This window comes from Sturnira hondurensis, unplaced genomic scaffold (assembly GCF_014824575.4).
Source record: "Sturnira hondurensis isolate 20B ecotype Veracruz unplaced genomic scaffold, ASM1482457v3 Scaffold0004136, whole genome shotgun sequence".
Taxonomy (NCBI): Eukaryota; Metazoa; Chordata; class Mammalia; order Chiroptera; family Phyllostomidae; genus Sturnira; species Sturnira hondurensis.
This window is the reverse complement of record NW_028076767.1, coordinates 6,179,515-6,196,840: the sequence shown is the minus strand read 5'-3', so window position 1 is coordinate 6,196,840 and position 17,326 is coordinate 6,179,515. Positions and strand designations below refer to the sequence as shown.

At 41.8% G+C, this 17,326-nt stretch overlaps 2 protein-coding genes across 6 annotated transcripts in view; both read left to right on the top strand.

The window, feature by feature from the left end:
• The window catches only part of SGO2 (shugoshin 2), a 41,626-nt gene extending 38,285 nt beyond the window's left edge, over positions 1-3,341 (top strand). For all 3 annotated transcript variants that reach the window (XM_037043667.1, XM_037043668.1, XM_037043666.1), the window contains one exon: positions 2,331-3,341. In XM_037043667.1, the coding sequence (XP_036899562.1) occupies positions 2,331-2,346 (16 nt within the window). In that variant the 3' untranslated portion in view covers positions 2,347-3,341. The remainder of the gene's footprint in view (positions 1-2,330) is intronic.
• Positions 3,342-5,565: 2,224 nt separating this feature from the next.
• The window catches only part of AOX1 (aldehyde oxidase 1), a 69,218-nt gene continuing 57,457 nt past the window's right edge, over positions 5,566-17,326 (top strand). For all 3 annotated transcript variants that reach the window (XM_037043663.1, XM_037043665.1, XM_037043664.1), the window contains exons 1-3: positions 5,566-5,992; positions 12,986-13,043; positions 14,898-14,994. In XM_037043663.1, the coding sequence (XP_036899558.1) occupies positions 5,948-5,992; positions 12,986-13,043; positions 14,898-14,994 (200 nt within the window). In that variant the 5' untranslated portion in view covers positions 5,566-5,947. The remainder of the gene's footprint in view (positions 5,993-12,985; positions 13,044-14,897; positions 14,995-17,326) is intronic.

The following is a 17,326-nucleotide window of genomic DNA, read 5'->3' as shown; positions in this document are numbered from 1 at the left end:
AAAATAAAATACCTAGGAATAAACCTAACCAAGGAGGTAAAAGACCTGTACTCAGAAAACTACACAACACTGAAGGAAGACGCAAATAGAAACATATACCATGTTCATGGATTGGAAGAATTAACATCATCAAAATGTCCATACTACCCAAGCAATTTATAGATTCAATGATCCAAGCAATTTATTAAAGTACCAGTGGCATATTTCACAGATACAGAACCAGCACTTCAAAAATTTCTATGGAACTATAAGTGACCTCGAATAGCTGCTGCAATTTTGAGAAAGAAAAGCAAAGTAGGAGGGATCATAATACCTGATATCAAACTGTGTTACAAGGCCACTGTAATCAAAACAGCCTGGTACTGGCATAAGAGCAGACACATAGACCAATGGAATAGAACAGAGAGCCCATAAGTAAACCTAAGTCTCTACAGTCAATTAATATTCAATAAAGGGACAGCAACATAAAATGGAGTAAAAATTGCCTCTTCAACAAATGGTGTTGGGAGAGCTGGACAGCTACATGCAAAAATGAAACTTGAACACCAACTTACACCATACACAAAAGAATTCAAGGTGGATAAAAGATTTAAATCTAAGTTGTGACACCATTAAAGTCCTAGAGGAAAACAGGCAGGAAAATCTCAGATATTTCACGCAGCAGTATTTTCACTGATACATCCCCTAGAGCAAGGGACATAAAGGAAAGAATAAATAAATGGAATCCCATCAAAATAAAAAGCTTCTTCACAGCTAAAGAAAACAATATTAAAACAAAAAGAGAACCAATTGTATGAGAAAACATTTGCCAATGATATCTTGGACAAGGGTTTGATCTCCAAAATATATAAAGAACTCATGTGATTCCACTCTAAGAAGACAAGCAGTCCAATTAAAAAATGGGCAAAGAACTTGAACAGACACTTCTCCAAGAAGGACATACAGAGGGTCCAGAGACATATGAAAAGATGTTCAGTATCACTAGCTATCAGAGAGATGCAAATTAAAACCACAATGAGATACCACTTTACCCCACTGAGAATTGCCATCATAAACAGCAACAAACAATGTGTTGGAGAGGTTGTGGAGAAAAGGGAACCCTAGTGAACTGTTGGTGGGATTGTAGACTGGTACAACCACTATGGAAAACAGTATGGAATTTCCTCAGAAAACTAACACAAACTGCCTTTTGACCCAGCAGTTCCACTGCTGGGTTTATATCCTAAGAACCCTGAAACACCAGTCCAAAAGAACCTATGCACCCCAATGTTCATAACAGCACAATTCACAATAGCCAAGTGCTGGAAGTAGCCTAAGTGCCCTTCAGTAAATGAATGAATCAAAAAACAATGTTACATTTACAAAATGGAATTCTATGCAGCAGAAAGAAAGCAGGAGCTTCTACTCTTTGCAACAACCTGGATGGAACTGGAGAGCATTATGCTAAGTGAAATACGCCAGGTGGTAAAAGACAAATACCATATGGTCTCACCTTTAACAGGGACCTAATCAACAAACCAAACAAGGAAGCAAAATATATGCAAAGACACTGAAATTGAGAACAGGCTGACAGTGACCAGAGGGTAGAGTGGAGGGGGTTATAGGGAAAAAGAGTGAAGGGTTTACAGGAACAAGTATGAAGGACACATGGACAATAACAAGTGTGGGGACAGGGGAGGGAGATGGGGAGGGCTGGGTTGGTGAGGGGGTGGGAAGAAAAGGCAGAAAACTATACTTGAAAGACAATTAAAAATGTTTAAAAATAAAAGATTTGCATAATTACAAAATGGAAAAAATGTTCAGTGTTTCAATAAAGGAAAGGCTTGAAAATGAGTAAAGGTATTTAGTGAAAAAAAGTTACATAAAAGCATCTACAGAATGATTCTATTGTTATAAAGATCAAACATACATTGTACAGATGGTTAAAACTAAAGAAAAGCAAGGGAGTCATTAACAATATAGGATAGTGGTTTTTTGGAGAATAAGAGGGCTATAATCAGAAATGTGCTGATATTTCTTAACTTAGGTGCTGTGTACTTCAGGATTTTTTGATAGCTTTAAAATTATATGTTTTTATGTATTGTATATGCTAAAGTTTATAGTTAAAAGGAAACATGTAGTAAACTATAATGTATAAATCTATGTTAATTAATTTTTCTTAAATTTTATTTATCATTCCCATTATCACAGAGTGTTTTAGATCCATGGCAAAACATATGTTTTAAAAAACTGATTTCTACTAGTATAATGCAGCAATTTTTTTCCATGCTTCACAGAAAAAGCATTTGTTTTGGGTTATTACTAACCTTTTCCTTTTTTTTACTTTGCAGCAAGATGAGAAGATGAGGTGAATTTATGGATTCTGGATTTTCTGAATTCTGAAACCATAACGAGTCAAACACAGAAATAACTAGGAAAGAAGGAAATAACATGATGAAAAGTTTGGGGTTGTTTTTTCTTTTTCTGCCTTTTCATGGAGTGCTGACTTACCCATTTTTTTTCTGTTTACATATATGTGCATAAAATAGCTGTTTTGTAATATTACATTTTATTACAAAATTTAAAATTATTTTGGTTATCCTGTAACTTATCTTCCTGTTCATTCAGCTTTTCAACCTTACTAGACTTGAACTAAGCAATATCTGTTAACTTTTAACCAAATAAAATGTATTATAAATACTCTTGCAGTGGTTATCTTGTTGTATATCAAGCTAACTTGTTTAGTTTTGTTTTTAAACCATTCAGTATACGTGAACACCATTAGAATTTTAGAAGTCTCCTCTGTCCCTGCCAGCTCCCACTTTCAGAATTACTTGGGCAGTACTTACTTAGATGTCAGGTTCTGCATTACCTCTGTTATGTGTAATCTGATGACTTGGCTGAGGAGTTAACCTTTCACACTTTTGAATTTGGTTTCTATAATTTCATTTTAAAGATTGCTACTAGTCTAGTAAAATAATAAATCCTCTTCATACCTGAGATCAGTGGACATAGGCTATTGTATATTCAAATAACTAGTCAAATTCTATTCTGCCTAGATGAAAAGCTTTCTTGGACAATATCTGACAACTGAAAGGGTGGGCCCAGAAATCTGCATTTTTAGCAAACATATTTATAATTCTGGGACAGATGTCCTTGTACTAAACTTTGAGAAAAGCTGCTGTAGGCGTATAGAACCCACAGAACGTACTCATAATATCAACAGTGTGGGTTGAATGGGGGCCAGAGAGTTTTTTTTAAACGAACAATGGACACTGTGGCAAAGAGCCTGGAGCCCTAGCAGTCTTTGTTCCTGTTCCTGTGTGTGCTCCCATTACTTTCAACCTCTGCACCTCCCAGACTCATTCTCCTAGATTATTTTTGTTCCTATTGCTTCTTTCTATTTTTTCTCCTTTCTGTAGGATTTGTCTTTTCTTCTCTTCCCCTTCCTATGGAAATTATTTTCCATATTATGCAGTCAGATTTATCAACCTTTTGTTGCTGGTGGAATTCGGTCACAGTAAGCAACAATTTTTCTGTTCCCAGATTATAAACATATTTCCCTGTGGCTTCACTTTGTTTTTATAATTAAATTTCTGATTCACATAGATTTTGTCCAATTGTATGATGTGAGCTATGAATGCAATTTTTACCTTTTTCCAACTGACTTCGCATTAATGAAAAAGTCCATGTTTTCCAATACTGGTTTGAAATGTCACCTTTTTTAAAGTTGTATTCCCGTGTGCACTAAAATTTATTTCTCAATTCTCTGTTTAGTCTGTCTTTTTTTGCCCCACTAATATACTCTTTAAATTATAGGGACTTTCTAGAAATTTCAAAGTATCTCTTGTAAGTTTTACACATTTCTTGATAGATTTATGCCTAGGTATTGTTAGATCCACCAACCGCGAGAACAATTGTTGGAGACTTTCAGGGATTCAAAGATGTTAATTTATTGGCCAAGTTTAACCTGCGCAGGGGTGATCCCTCCAGAGATACTGTGCCCACTGGGGGCTCGTCCGGGATTCGCGCCTAGCGCTTACAGCTAAGTCCTTATATACAGGTCATCAAGCAGGCGTTTTTTGCACAGAGGCAGATTATTGGCTTACAGGGCCCACACGCGAGAAAAAGGGTGGGGTCTGACTCAACTGAAAGGGAAATTTTGAAACTAAACAGATGGCAATCAACTTACAGGGTGTCTGCTAGGGTTTCAGGCTCCTTGGGGCTGAGGCCATTGTTCTTGTTCCCAACAGTATTTTAGCTTTTTTTTCTTGGTGATGTATATGGCATCTTCTCTTTGATTCTTCTCATTAGTTATTGTTTGCATGTATGAAGAATTGATTTCTCCATGTTAATTACTATGTTATTGTTTGTAGTATTTTCTAAACATATCTCTTGAAACGAAGCTAGCTTTACCTCTTGTTTTCCCTCAATTCTTATGCTGCTCTTTGATTTCTCTTATCTAATTGCATGGCTGTTGCCTTGAGTAAATTTTAAAGAAGTAGTAGGAAGAGTGGGTTTTCATGCCTGTTGTTCCTGATTTTCCTGGGAAGGCCTCTGGTTTTACCCCATTAAATAAGATGCTAGGTATATTTATAATCACATTAAAGTATTTGTAAATTATTATTTGTTGAGTGCTTTTAAAAAAAATCAGTGTTGTATTTTGTCAAGTGAATTTTGGCACTGATGGAGATTGTATTAGTTAGAGGCCAGCCAATGGACAGTTACTTTATAAATTGTTAACCATACACTAGAGAACTGACAAGAACTGGAAAGGCAAAAGGGAGCAGTGGAGAGAATCACAGAGGAAGTAACTGCAGGAAGCACCCACCACCTCGGGCTGAGGGAACAAAGAGGAAAGGATGGAATTGAAACACAAAGGCTTGGAGGAAGAGCACCAGCACCAGGGAAGGTGTGGTACTGGTTGGTACTGTCTCCCTAGAGGGCTAGGACAGGACTGGTCCGAGAATGTTTGGGAGCCAACTGTTCCCGCTGCAGTAGCTGTCCTGCCCACGTGAACCATTCCTATGGTGATGTTCACAGGAATAGGATGCGGACGTGAAGTTGGATATTTCTCCCTCCTCCGTATTCCCAGTGGTGTACGTAAAGCAAGTCTGGAAAATAACCAGTTCTGTTCCATTCGAATTTTTAAAGGGTATTACATTGCAGATTTCAAAAACATAAAGATAGACCTAAAAAGTTAACTGGTGAATTCTAAGTTGTTAGCCTACAAGTGATTTTTATTTTTATGCTTTTCAGCATTTTCCAAGTTTTTAAAAAGTTCTCCAGGATGTTTTACATCTCTTGGTATTTGCCAGATAAACTTTGTGGTTATTTACTAAGTAAACAGTGAATAATGATAAATCGTCTTAAAAGTTTATTTCCATATTAAGATAGCTCTTGATTTTGAAAATAAACTTAATAATTACTTAGAAAACTAATTATGAAGTGGTAAAACCGTTTGTTGTCCTTGAGCTCCTTTTCTCTACAGTTAGAGTAAGTGTGGGTGTTTATTACTGCAAACAGTGCTGGAGTGCAGTGGGCGTGGCAGGAGGGGAAGTACAAAAAAACAAACCAAAAAAAAAAAAAACTGTCCCGCACTGGAAATCTGGCTGGGAAGCCACGTGAAATATGTAATGTGACTGGACGACCAAAGAGGCCGTCACAGGACCTACGGAGCCGGCTAAGAGGCAGGACAGTGGCAGGGACGCTAAGCGCCACCTGCGAAGAGTGAAAAAGATCTGCGCCACTGACTTCAGGGCAGATAGTGCGCGCCAGGGATGTCCTAACACCCTGGAAGGCGCTCGCAGAACTTTGGGATCTTAATCAGGACTTTCTCCATCCGGCTCGACTGGACTTCCAGCTCCAGCAGTTGCGTCTCATTTGCCCAGTCAGCGTCGTTGGGTCCTGAGTGCCAGAGATCCCTCGGACCCCTGAGTCCCGCCAAGGAACCCACTGTGTCCCCACCATGGACGGGGCGTCTGAGCTGCTCTTCTACGTGAACGGCCGCAAGGTGAGCGCTCCGGGCCTCAGGGAACCGCAGGGAGGGTCTCCTGCCAAGTCGCCCTCATGCTTAGAGAGCTAATTGCACTCAGGGGGCTTGTGTTTTGCAAGCGGATTTGCTTGTGCACCCCCACCTCTACCCCTGGGGTAGGTAAAGCCTGAGTATTTAGGAACTGCCCGGGATCTTTGGACCCTCGCCTTCCTGATGTTCTTTACCCTTCTCTGTCCAGGACACACGGGCCCATTACCTCCCCACCCTGTAAACTAGAAAAGAAAGCTATTCTTAGTTCGTCAAGGTCAACACTCCAAAATCTCCCCTCCCTCCTCCTACCTCCGCTGGAAAGGAGAATGTGTTTCCATAGATTGAAAACAGTCTGGGTAGGGCCGGGCCTCAGCTCTGGCGGTGTGCTGGGATGAGCAGGGAGCCATTTAGAACTGGGACAGGACCATGGAGTTGAACTAACTTAAGAGTTAACTTCTGAGTTAACTCAGAACTAACCTTTCATTATCTGAGCCGTCATTTCTCAGATAACGAAATTATAACTAACTTTCTGAAAGCACAGATAGTTCTTGGCAAAGCTGAGCCAATGTCAGGATCTGGGAACATGGTCTTCACTAAGTCCACTGCTGGCTAGGCATGGCAGGGTCTCTGTCCTCCCAGAAGGCAAACAATGTCAACATTGGGAAAGCAAAGAACCTCCTGGACAGTTCCAAGCAGTGTCGATGTTGGGGAAGCAAAGCCCCTGGGCAAAGTTTAAAACACCTTTTCTGTCCCCATTGTTCCCCCCAGCCCGACACAACTTCAGACTCTGCTCACTCTTAAGGTTGTCCCGGCATTTGGCACCATTTTGCAAGGAGGGGACTGAATCGGGAAGGGTAAGGGGCTTCCTTAACAGCTGACAGCCAGGCTGTGCTACTTGCCTTTGCACTGTGCCATCGCCTTCAGAGCCACCTGTGATCCCTGCACCTGGGTCACAGAAACCACAGCGCTTTCCCTGACGGGCACAAGGGATTCACAGGGAGCTAAGGTCAAGCGTCAGGGCCTCCCACTGTGAGACCTGTTCTAAGCCCTGAACTTAATTTTAATTAAGTTTTAATTAATTAAGTTTTGTGGTTTGTATTATTTTTCTTAAAGAGGACTGCTCCCCCACGCACTTCATGCTACCCAAGTTCTAGGCCCCGTAAAGCCTGCCTCTGCCCCTGCTCTCTGGCTTGGCTTCCACGTGGATACGGTGAGCTTGATTTTCCTGATCTGTAATGACAGCTGTCAGGATCCCCGGACAGGACTGCTGTGAGAGTGATGTATGACAGTGGAGCGAAGTATTAACATGATGTCACTTTTTCTTCTTTCACATAACTGAGTGGTACATAGTTAGTGCAACCCTGGCCTTTTTGTTGAAACAAGCAAGGGTCCGATTTTGGCTCTAACTTTATGGAGACACTTTAACCTCTGAGAGCCTGGGCTCCTCTGTTAAAAGGGAATAATACTATTTAGTTCACAGAGTGATAACGAGTACTGAGTCAGGTTTTCATTAAGGGTCTACGTTAGGCCAGGAAGTATCCCCAGCTCAAGGGACAGCAGAGTACAGAAATGACAAAAGTCCCTGCTTGTGTGTAGTTTATAGTGTGCTGGCAGATAGACAAAAAACATACAAATAAGTGGACATGTATAAGGGCAGGCAGTGATAAGTGCTAGGATAACAAATAAAGCAAAGTGAGGGGACAGAATGGGCAGGAGCAGATACTCTAGGCGGAAGGGACAATGCGGCCTCTTTCATAGGATGACATTTGAGCAGGGACCCGCCTGAAGTAAGGAGCAAGCCCTGCTTGCAAACATCTGGAGGGAGAGTGTTTTAGAGGGAGGTACAAAGGTCCTCCCCCAGGAGGATTTCTTTGTGTTTAGGGAATGGCCAGGAGGTTGGTGGGGCTGGAGATTGGCCAGGGGTCAGGTTACAGTGGCTTTGTAGGCAGTGGTAAGGGTTTTAGTTAAGTGAGGAAACAGATATTTGAGCCTAGCTTCTTCCTCCCCACCCCAGCCCCCCTTTCCTGGCTCCCAAACAAACTGCTGAAGGGTTTTATCATAATGGCTACTAACAGTGTGTGCTTTGTTCATTTTTAAAAGTAAATAAGCTGGTTCTTGTCAATGGGTTTGATTTATGAGCCAAATGTCCTTAGATCATTTGGAAAGTAGCAGTAGGGGTGTTGATTTTGCAATTACCCTGTTAAAAGAAATCATGGCAACCTTTCCCTTTCCTTCCCCTCCCTTCCAGTATCTGCTGAGTGTGTGCTTTAATCCTGGCAAACAAGCCCAATTGCCACATGGACAGCATTAACATAAAGTTTCTGGTTCAGAGGGGAGAGATTGTTGAGAAAGGTGTGAGAGAAACTGCCAGGGAAGACGGCCCTTGGAGTCTAGCATAACCTCTAGGATTAAAAATTTGCTCTAGAAAGGATCCTTAGAAATCAATTAGGCAACTCCAGGTGATGTGATTGGCCTACGGTCTGTGTTTTTGGTGAAATCCCCCCAAATCTTCAAAAGATGTCACTGGATAGAGTCTAAGTCCATTGCTCATTGGTCAGAGATTTAGTTGCCGAAAGATTTCTGAAGTCTGACTTGCTCTTCCAAGGCCCCCAGAACAGGTGTCCTAGTTGACATGGAGTTTAAAGGGGGAAGAGCCCATGAATAAATTACGCCCTGAATGCAACTCTCCAATACAACTCTGGACTGAAGCGTGTCATTCTACATGGCAGTGAGGTGTAGAGATCAAAGGTGTGGGCTTTGAAAGTAGTTAGATATGGGTCTGAATTCTGCCCTGTCTGCTCTGCCACTCAGCAGCGCTGGAGCCTCAGGCAAGTTGCTTAATATCTCTGAGTATCAGTTTTCCTCTCTGCAAAATGGAGCTAATAACAGTACATTCTCCCATGAACTGGAGATGAAGATTAAATTCCATGGAGAGGGTTAGCAAGCTACTTGGCACCCAGTTAAGCACTCGATAATGATTTGTAATATCTGGACTGTAATATAATCTGCTTCATGCATACAGCCAGAACCAGCCCACAAGTATCAAGGGGCCTGGAAAGTAGGCTTTTATTTGCTCAACAAAAGGTACAGCTTTGATACCAATATCAGAATCTGGGCAGAGCTGTCCATTGGCTAGTGTTTTCTGGGGTTTTGGTTTATAGGGCTGGGAGAGGACATTCGTGGCTGCTGGGATGGCTGTGGTAATTCAGAGACAAGTGGAGGGGGGTGGAGGCAGCTTAGGCAGAAATCGAAATGAATTTGAAAACAACTTGAAGCTCAGGCAGAAGTGTCCTCCCTGGCTGTCCCCTCCGACCTCCTTCTCTGCTCTAATGCTGCCGTGGGTTATTGTTCTTCTCTGCTAACAGTGACAGTAACCTTCCTCCCTCTTCTACTCATCAGCCTTGTCCTTTCTCACGTACTGCTCTCCCTTCCTTGTCGCCATTCTTCTGCCTTCTTGCTCTCTCCCCCTAATCTCCTTTCTCTTTCTACTTTCTGCCTCTGTCTTGGATCTGGCAAGGCCCCCTCAGACTTGCACAGAAGAAAGTGATTCTCAACCCCGTGCAATGTGAACTTGAAATCCCCCAAAGGGCTGGTGGTGATACAGAAGGACAGGCACTGTTCTTGCAAACCCAAGTCTCTCCTGAGATGGGAAATGTGATGACCCCGACCTGACAACTGGTATCATCTCTCCAAACCAGAGTCAGTGAAAATAGCTCTGTTTCTCATTCCCTCCCCACACCCAGCCACTGTCTTAGTCCTGACCTCCCTGTTTACCTCCAGCACATTACATGCCTCCTCCTCCTCTCTCCTCCAAATATGCTGTCCACCAAATCAATAAAAGTCTGTGCACTGCTGAGATTGGCTGTTTCTCCCATGTGAATGAAGTTCAAGATGCATGAGTTCAGGGGCAGCAAGATAATGGGCATTTTATCAAAGAGGCCTTGTAGGCTATTCCAAGATGTTTGAACCTCTTCTTGTATTCCAGGTACTCTTGAAGGTAAATTCATCTAAGATCCACTCAGTGTGCTCATTAAAGATGCACATTTTCTGGTTTCCTCCCCCAGAAGTTCTGGTTCCGTAAGGTTTCATTTTAACAAGTACCTGAGTGAACCAGCATGTCAGTTTGGAAGCCAGGAGCCTGTGTGGAATTTAGGCAGATACAGGAGATGATCAGACTTGGGTTTTAGAGAGGTTACTCTGGTACTGATGGAGAAGGGGACATCATGGACACCAAGAATGGAGGCAGGAGGCCTGTTAGGGAACTGGTTTGATTGTTCAGGCAAGAGGAAACAAGGATTGATGTCAGGGAGTTGCCATAGAAGTGAAGCATGTTCAGAGAGTCATGTTGGAAGAATAAGTGGCAGAACTTGGTGGCCCTGATTGTGGCAGATCGAAAGAGAGAAAAGTTAAAAAGAAGTAAGGTTTCTGATCTTAGATGACCTAAGCAGATAGTGAAGCTATTGAAAAAGTTAGGAAACTAAGGGAAGAAGTAAAATAAGGAGTTCTACTTGAGGGTCAATTAAGTATGGGAAGCCTGGGATGCTCCCTGTATTACTATATTGCAGACTCCTGACTAGGGCATGAATCTGACCTTGGTGATTGGTACGTGTCCCTCTTTGCCGGGCATATGACCACTTAGAATGAAGGATGAGGAGGCATCCACAGAATAAGCATGTGTCTCCTCCCCATTTACTTCCCAGAAGGGAAAATTAGTGAAACATGGTGCAAGAGGAACTCTACTTCTGAAATTGTGTAGCAAATTGTACTTTTATTTGTGAATAGAAAATAAATCCAAATTTTTAATCAAAAAAGAGAAAACTTGATCACTTTGGAAAACATAACTGGTGGTGACATTTCAGTCATGCCTTCTGTCGTGTGCCCCGTTCTATTGCTTTGCCACCATGCTGCACACACAAACTTGCTTCTTAATGGTGTCCTTGCTTACACACCTTTGTATCACTTGTCATACATGTTTTATTTCTCCCTTTTTTAATTTGAGAGTCATGGTTGATTGTGATCTCTTCTTGGGAACTTTGAACATGATAAGTAAATGAGTCTAATAAAAAAACTGAGTCAATTTTTAGGAGGCCATTCTATTCCAGCAGTATCTCCCTCTTTCTCTCCCCTCCTCCCCCTCCTTCCTTCCCTCATTCTTTTCTACTAATGTCTTTTCCATTACCCACTTCAGACTTCTTGGAGAAGGTGGACAAGAGTCACTAGTGTTCCTATTGGAAACAACCACTGCCTTAGAGTACAGTGAATGGTGATGGTTCAGGACCAAGGACAGTGGCAGAGTGGTGGTGGGGCCCAAAATACAGAATTTACACTTTTTTAAAAAATATTTTTTCTTTTTAATTCTTTTTGACACTATTACAGATATCCTGATTTCTGCCCTCTTCCCCACCTCCACCAAGCGCCTGCCCCCACCTTCCCTCTGGCCATTACCACACTGTTGTCTGTGTCTGTGGGTTATGCGTGTATGTTCTTTGGCTAATACCTTCACCTTCTTTCATCCAGTCCATCCCTCCCTTCTCCCCTCTGACAGCTGTCAGTCTCTTCCATGTATTCATGCCTCTGTTTCTATTTTATTCATCAGTTTATTTTGTTTATTAGATTCTACATATACATGAGATCATGTGATATTTATCTTTCTCTGACTGGCTTCTATCACTTAGCATAGTAACTTCTAGGTCCATCCAAGCTGTTGCAAAATGTAAGATTTACTTCTTTTTTATGGCCATGTAGTACTCCATTGTATAAATGTACCATAGGTTTTTTTTATCATTTGTCTACTGATGGGCACTTGGGTGTTTCCAGATCTCGGCTATTATAAATAGCACTGCTACCCAGCAATTCCACTGCTGGGATTATACCCTAAGAACCCTGAAAAACCAATTCAAAAGAATTTATGCACACCAATGTTCACAGCAGCACAATTTACAATAGCCAAGAATTGAAGCGACCTAGATGCCCATCAGTAAATGAATGGATCAAAAAGCTATGGTACATTTACACAATGGAATTCTATGCAGCAGAAAGAAAGAAGGAGCTCCCACACTTTACGACAGCATGGATAGATTTGGAGAGCATATACTTAGTGAAATAAGCCAGGCAGTGAAAGACAAATACCATATGATCTCACCCATAGATGGAACCTAATCAACAAAACAAACAAGCGAGCAAAATATAACCAAAGATATTGAAATTAAGAACAAACTGACAGCAACTAAAGGGAAGGTGGGAGGGGACAATGGGGATAAAGGGGGAAAGGTTTTCAGGGATATTTATGAAGGACACATGGAGGAAACCAAGGAGGGTAGGATCAAGGATGGGAAGTGGGGATGGCTGGAATGGGGCAAAGTGGTGGTGGAGGGAATGGAGACAGCTGTACTTGAACAATGATAAAAAATGTGAAAAATAAATAAATAATGCTGCTATGAACATAGGGGTGCATATATTGTTTGAATTGGTATTCTAGTGTTCTTAGGATATATTCCCAGAAGTGGGATTTCTAGGTCAAAAAGCAGTTCCATTTTTTAGTTTTTCGAGGAAATTCCATACTCTTTTCCACAGTGACTGAACCAGTCTGCATTCCCACCAACAGTGCACTAGGGTTCCCTTTTCTCCACATCCTTGCCAGCACTTCTTATTTGTTGATTTATTGATGATAGCCATTCTGGCAGGTGTAAGGCAATATCTCATTGTGGTTTTAATTTGCAACTCTTCAGTGATTAGTGATGTTGAGCATCCTTTGATAGGTCTATTGGCCATCTGTGTGTCCTCTTTGGAGAATAGACTTTACACTTAGGTGGGGTGATTTGTATACCACAGATGTTCCTTAAACACTAAATGCAGTGTCAAATATAAAAATGAGTTAATCAATGTGCATTTTCATCAAATTAACATAAGTCTGCTAATAGAAGATGACAACTAACTCTCTCAGATTTTTGTACATAACTCTTATTTTTCCTTCCGGTACAGGTGATAGAAAAAAACATTGATCCTGAAACAATGCTGTTACCATATCTGAGAAAGAAGCGTATCCTTTCTTTTGCTTTGTGTTTGTGTCAGGCGTAGGAGGCTCTGACATCCCCAATAAGTGGTATTTCAAATATCTTTTCAAGACACACTCAGTGATATTCTCTACTATTGTGGTTTTATGTTCTTGGAGAAAGTCCTATATCTTCGTTTTGTAGGCAGTGTGCAGTTGTGACAGTCAGAAGAACTAAGTCCTTTCCAGTCTCTGTTTTGGCACTTAGTACAGTATTTTATAAATGGAGAAGCCAGCAGTGAGAGGGAAAACAATGGATGTTAAAAGAGCTTAATTAAGCATCCTTTAGAAGTAAGAGTCACAATATTGGCATTCTGTCTTTGAGGACTAATCATCGTGCCCATCAGAAAAGGAGAGTACCAAAATCTCCTGAAAAGAAAGTAAAAGAACAAGGGAGAAATTAAACCTGAGAATGTTGCTTAGAAAAACTTTCTAAATAAAAGTCATGTAAGGAATGAAGTCTTAGCCTGCTGGGCATGAACTCCAGAGGGCTTCTGGAGTTCCGTAGACCCCATTAAAGCATATATGAAATTATGTGACAATGGGTTTGTACATTTTATTTCTCTTGGAGAGAGTGAAATTCCCAAGAGAATTCTCAAAAAGCTTCAATCAATAACTGTCTTCTGGGAGTCATTTAGGATCTTTGGACATAAAAACAATGAACCCTGACTTCCTGGTTATCAATAGTACTAATGTGTACCATTTTAGATTTAGTTCTCTTGGGAGTAAAAGAAAATCCTCAATAGCAATAAGCAAGATAGAAGAGAGAAGTTTATTCCTTTCTCATTATGTTAGTTCAGGTTCTCTGGGAATCAGAGACTAAAAAATGGGATTGAATGTGTAAGAGCTTTATTTAAAGAAATGCCTGAGTACAAGGAAGTGGGGAGGGAGCCGGCGCCAACTGGAGTGATGGGTTGCAAGGTGCGGCCACTGGGTTTCTTGGTCAGTTACCCTCCCTGTGGAAGACGGTGCATGAGGCACATTCTCATGGATGTCATACTCACGTAAAGGAATCCCAGAGGTGGATAGATTGGGCTGGTAAAGCAGTGTAATCAGGGAACCAAGCTCCTTACATCTTGCCACTACACCCCACTCAGCATGCAGCTTTCTCCTCGTGGTCAGAAATGACTACTGAGGTCCAGCCGTCATTTCTGAATTCCAACAAATAGGAAGAAGTGAGGGATGACGAAGCAGACAGGCTTCTCCTTTTGAGGACATTTCACTCCTGGAAGTCACACACAATACCTACACTTACATCCCATTGACCACCAGCGCTAGTGACCCTATCTAGCAGCAGAGGAGGCTTGGAAGATATATTTTTTTTCTTCTGGGAAACCATGTGTGTAGCTAAAAATGCAGGTTTCTATTACCAGGGAAGAATGAGCAAACAGATATTTGGGAACAACCAGCAGCTTCTACCACCAGGGAACACAGAAGTATGGCAGACATGGGTAATATGACAGAAATATTTTAAGAATTTTTTACAAGTCGACATTTACTTAGAACATCATCAAAGACACAGATAAGGTTGAGAGCAAATGCACCATATATTCATACGTTCAAATACTTCAGCCTTTGTATGTCCTTTTCTGAGTGTGGCACAATTTTTGGCAACCTGAAATTCAGTTGTTTTGAAAGGGGGGAGGCTACATATAACATGCAAATGGAAGTGGAGAATTTACAAGATTCTAAGTAGCAGCTGAGACATACATGCATCATTTGATAATTACATACTGATTTAACTACATATTTAAGTCTTTGATAATGTTTTTTCCCTGAACTCAGGCTATTCTAGAAAAAGAATTATGGAAAGTACATTATCCTTAACTGTGCTTTTCCCAGTCGGACTCACAGGAACTAAGTATGGCTGTGGAGGGGGAGGCTGTGGGGCCTGCACGGTGATGATATCACGATATAACCCCATCACCAAGAAGATAAGGTACCTCACAGCAAAGTGCAGATATGGTTGAAATTCTGTAGTTTTCAACCTTGTTTTGTTCCTTTATTTGGTAAACATGCATTGAGCACCTACTATGTCACAGGAGCTGTGCTAGGCACTGGGATACAGTGATGATTAAGACAAGCATTATCTCAGGAATATAAATGGATTATTAAAACTGTGCCATCGGTGAGAATGATGTACAGTCAAGGAAGCCCCTGTTGAACGTTGAAGGGCTCTCTGGCTCTGTGTGCTGAAATGGCAGGGAAGGACAGGCGTCCTCTCACTCTGATAGTCCCGCTCCAGCCTGCTGGTGGTCTCCCTGGTCCCACCCTTGCCCCCATAGAGTGCACCCTCCATACGGGACTCAGAGAAACCTGTTCAAGTATAAGTCGGATCACAACACTCTCCTACTGAAAAATCGCCCATGGCTTCCCATTACATTTAACCTCTTTCATGTTTGATATTTATTCTTCACATTTGCCAAGTTTTGGGATCCGTGGGTTTATGGTGTGTGTCTTCTATCAGCTTTGGAAACTTTTTAAGCCATTATCTCTTCAAATATTCATTCTCTTTCTTTCTCTCCGCCTCCCTCCCCAACTCACCCCCCTTTGGGGACTCCAGCTATGCACATGCTAGACCATTTACCTCATGTCACAGCTCTCAGGTGAGGACAGAGGATCTGAGCACTGGGGAGGGTTCAGGGATCGGCCTACGTTCCACAGCAAAGCCCCTGCTTCCTGCACTCTGGGACATCTCTCCCAGCTTTGCAGCCTGGCTGCCCACTTTTTTTGGTCACTAGGGAGTTCTTCTTGCTCTCCCGTTTCACTTTCTGTGCTTTGGGAAATCTCTTGCAGCCATGCCACCTGCCTTTAGCCTCTGGAGGGTGGCCAACTGCCCTGCACTCTGCGCAGCCGGAGGGCCCCTGGCGTTCTCTCAGCACCCCGGCCCTCCCCAAGTCTTCCTTGTCCAAGGGTCAGTTTGCCTGGAAAGTTTCTTTCAGCACCCCGCCCCGCCACCCTCGGCATTCAGTGAAGTCTGGTGGGGAAGAGTTTGGGAACAGTGAGTCCAGATCTGTATTTCAGTTTGTTCCCTCAGCCCACATGTAGCTATTAAAAGTTTGCTGAAAGTTGGTCTGGTTCCTTCTTACTTCCTCTGACTACCGCAGATTCCTTCTCCCCTGTCCATTTCAGTTAGAAATGAGAATAGCTGTATTTCCTCTCACTGACAGGGGGCTTGTAATTAACATCCTACACATCGCATTAATTTTTAAAAACTATGACCATAAAGCTTATAAGACTGGTTAGAAAGAGAGTGAAAGGTCTCTTACCACTTTCTACATCTGAACTGAAAAATCTGTTGCCTTTGAATCACTATTCAAACTCCTGGCCCTCCGGCCCTTTACCGTTCCTGCCGGTCTCCCAGCCTGGAACCCTGTCACTCCCCCTGCATGCACAAGGCTCCAGCCTCACTGGCCTTTGCATCCCTCACTCTGTCCTTGCACATGGGAAGCTCATTTCTGCCTCAGGGCCTGTACTTGTGCTGTCCCTCTGTGTGGAATGTTTTCCTCTGCAACCTTTCATGTCTGATTCCTTCACATCAGTCAGGTTTCAGCAAAAGTGTTACATTCTCAGTGTTCCCTGGTCACCCCCTAATAGCAATCCCCCTTCCTCTGCAATGCCCAGTTCCCTTAGTCTATATTAATTAATGTGTAGCACTTCTCACCATCTCAATTTGTGTATGCAAGTATGTATTGTCTGTGTACATAGGTATTGCCTATCTTCCCTTCACTAAAATATTCACTCTACACGGGAAGGGATTTTATCCAGTGAGTCCTAGCATGAATCCGAGCATCTGGAACTCTGCCTGGCACATAGTAGGCACTCCATAAATATTTACATTTATTTATAAGTGAATGATATCTTTTTGATCTTTATTTTGTGTGTGTACATATAGAAGCATACTGCATATAACTGTTTAGAAACCTGTATATTTTGCTTAACTTCTCATGAATATCTTTTGAAAATAATAAGTATAATTTTAATGGTTGTATATGTTCCATTGCTTGAGTGCACCAAAATCAGTCCCCAAATAGATTATTTTTAGTTGTTCATCGTTATAAGCGATGTGTCAGTGATGTGTGTGTGTGTGTGTGTGTGTGTGTGTGTGTGTGTGTAAAGGACCATTTATAATACATCCATAGAGAGGGAATTTCAGGGTAAAAGAGTTTGCATCTGAAAGGTTTTTTTATCTTCCAGTGAAATGTTTCTCAGGAGAGCTCTTTTCTATCAACTTACACTTTTATTCAACAGTACATGAATTTCATTGTTCC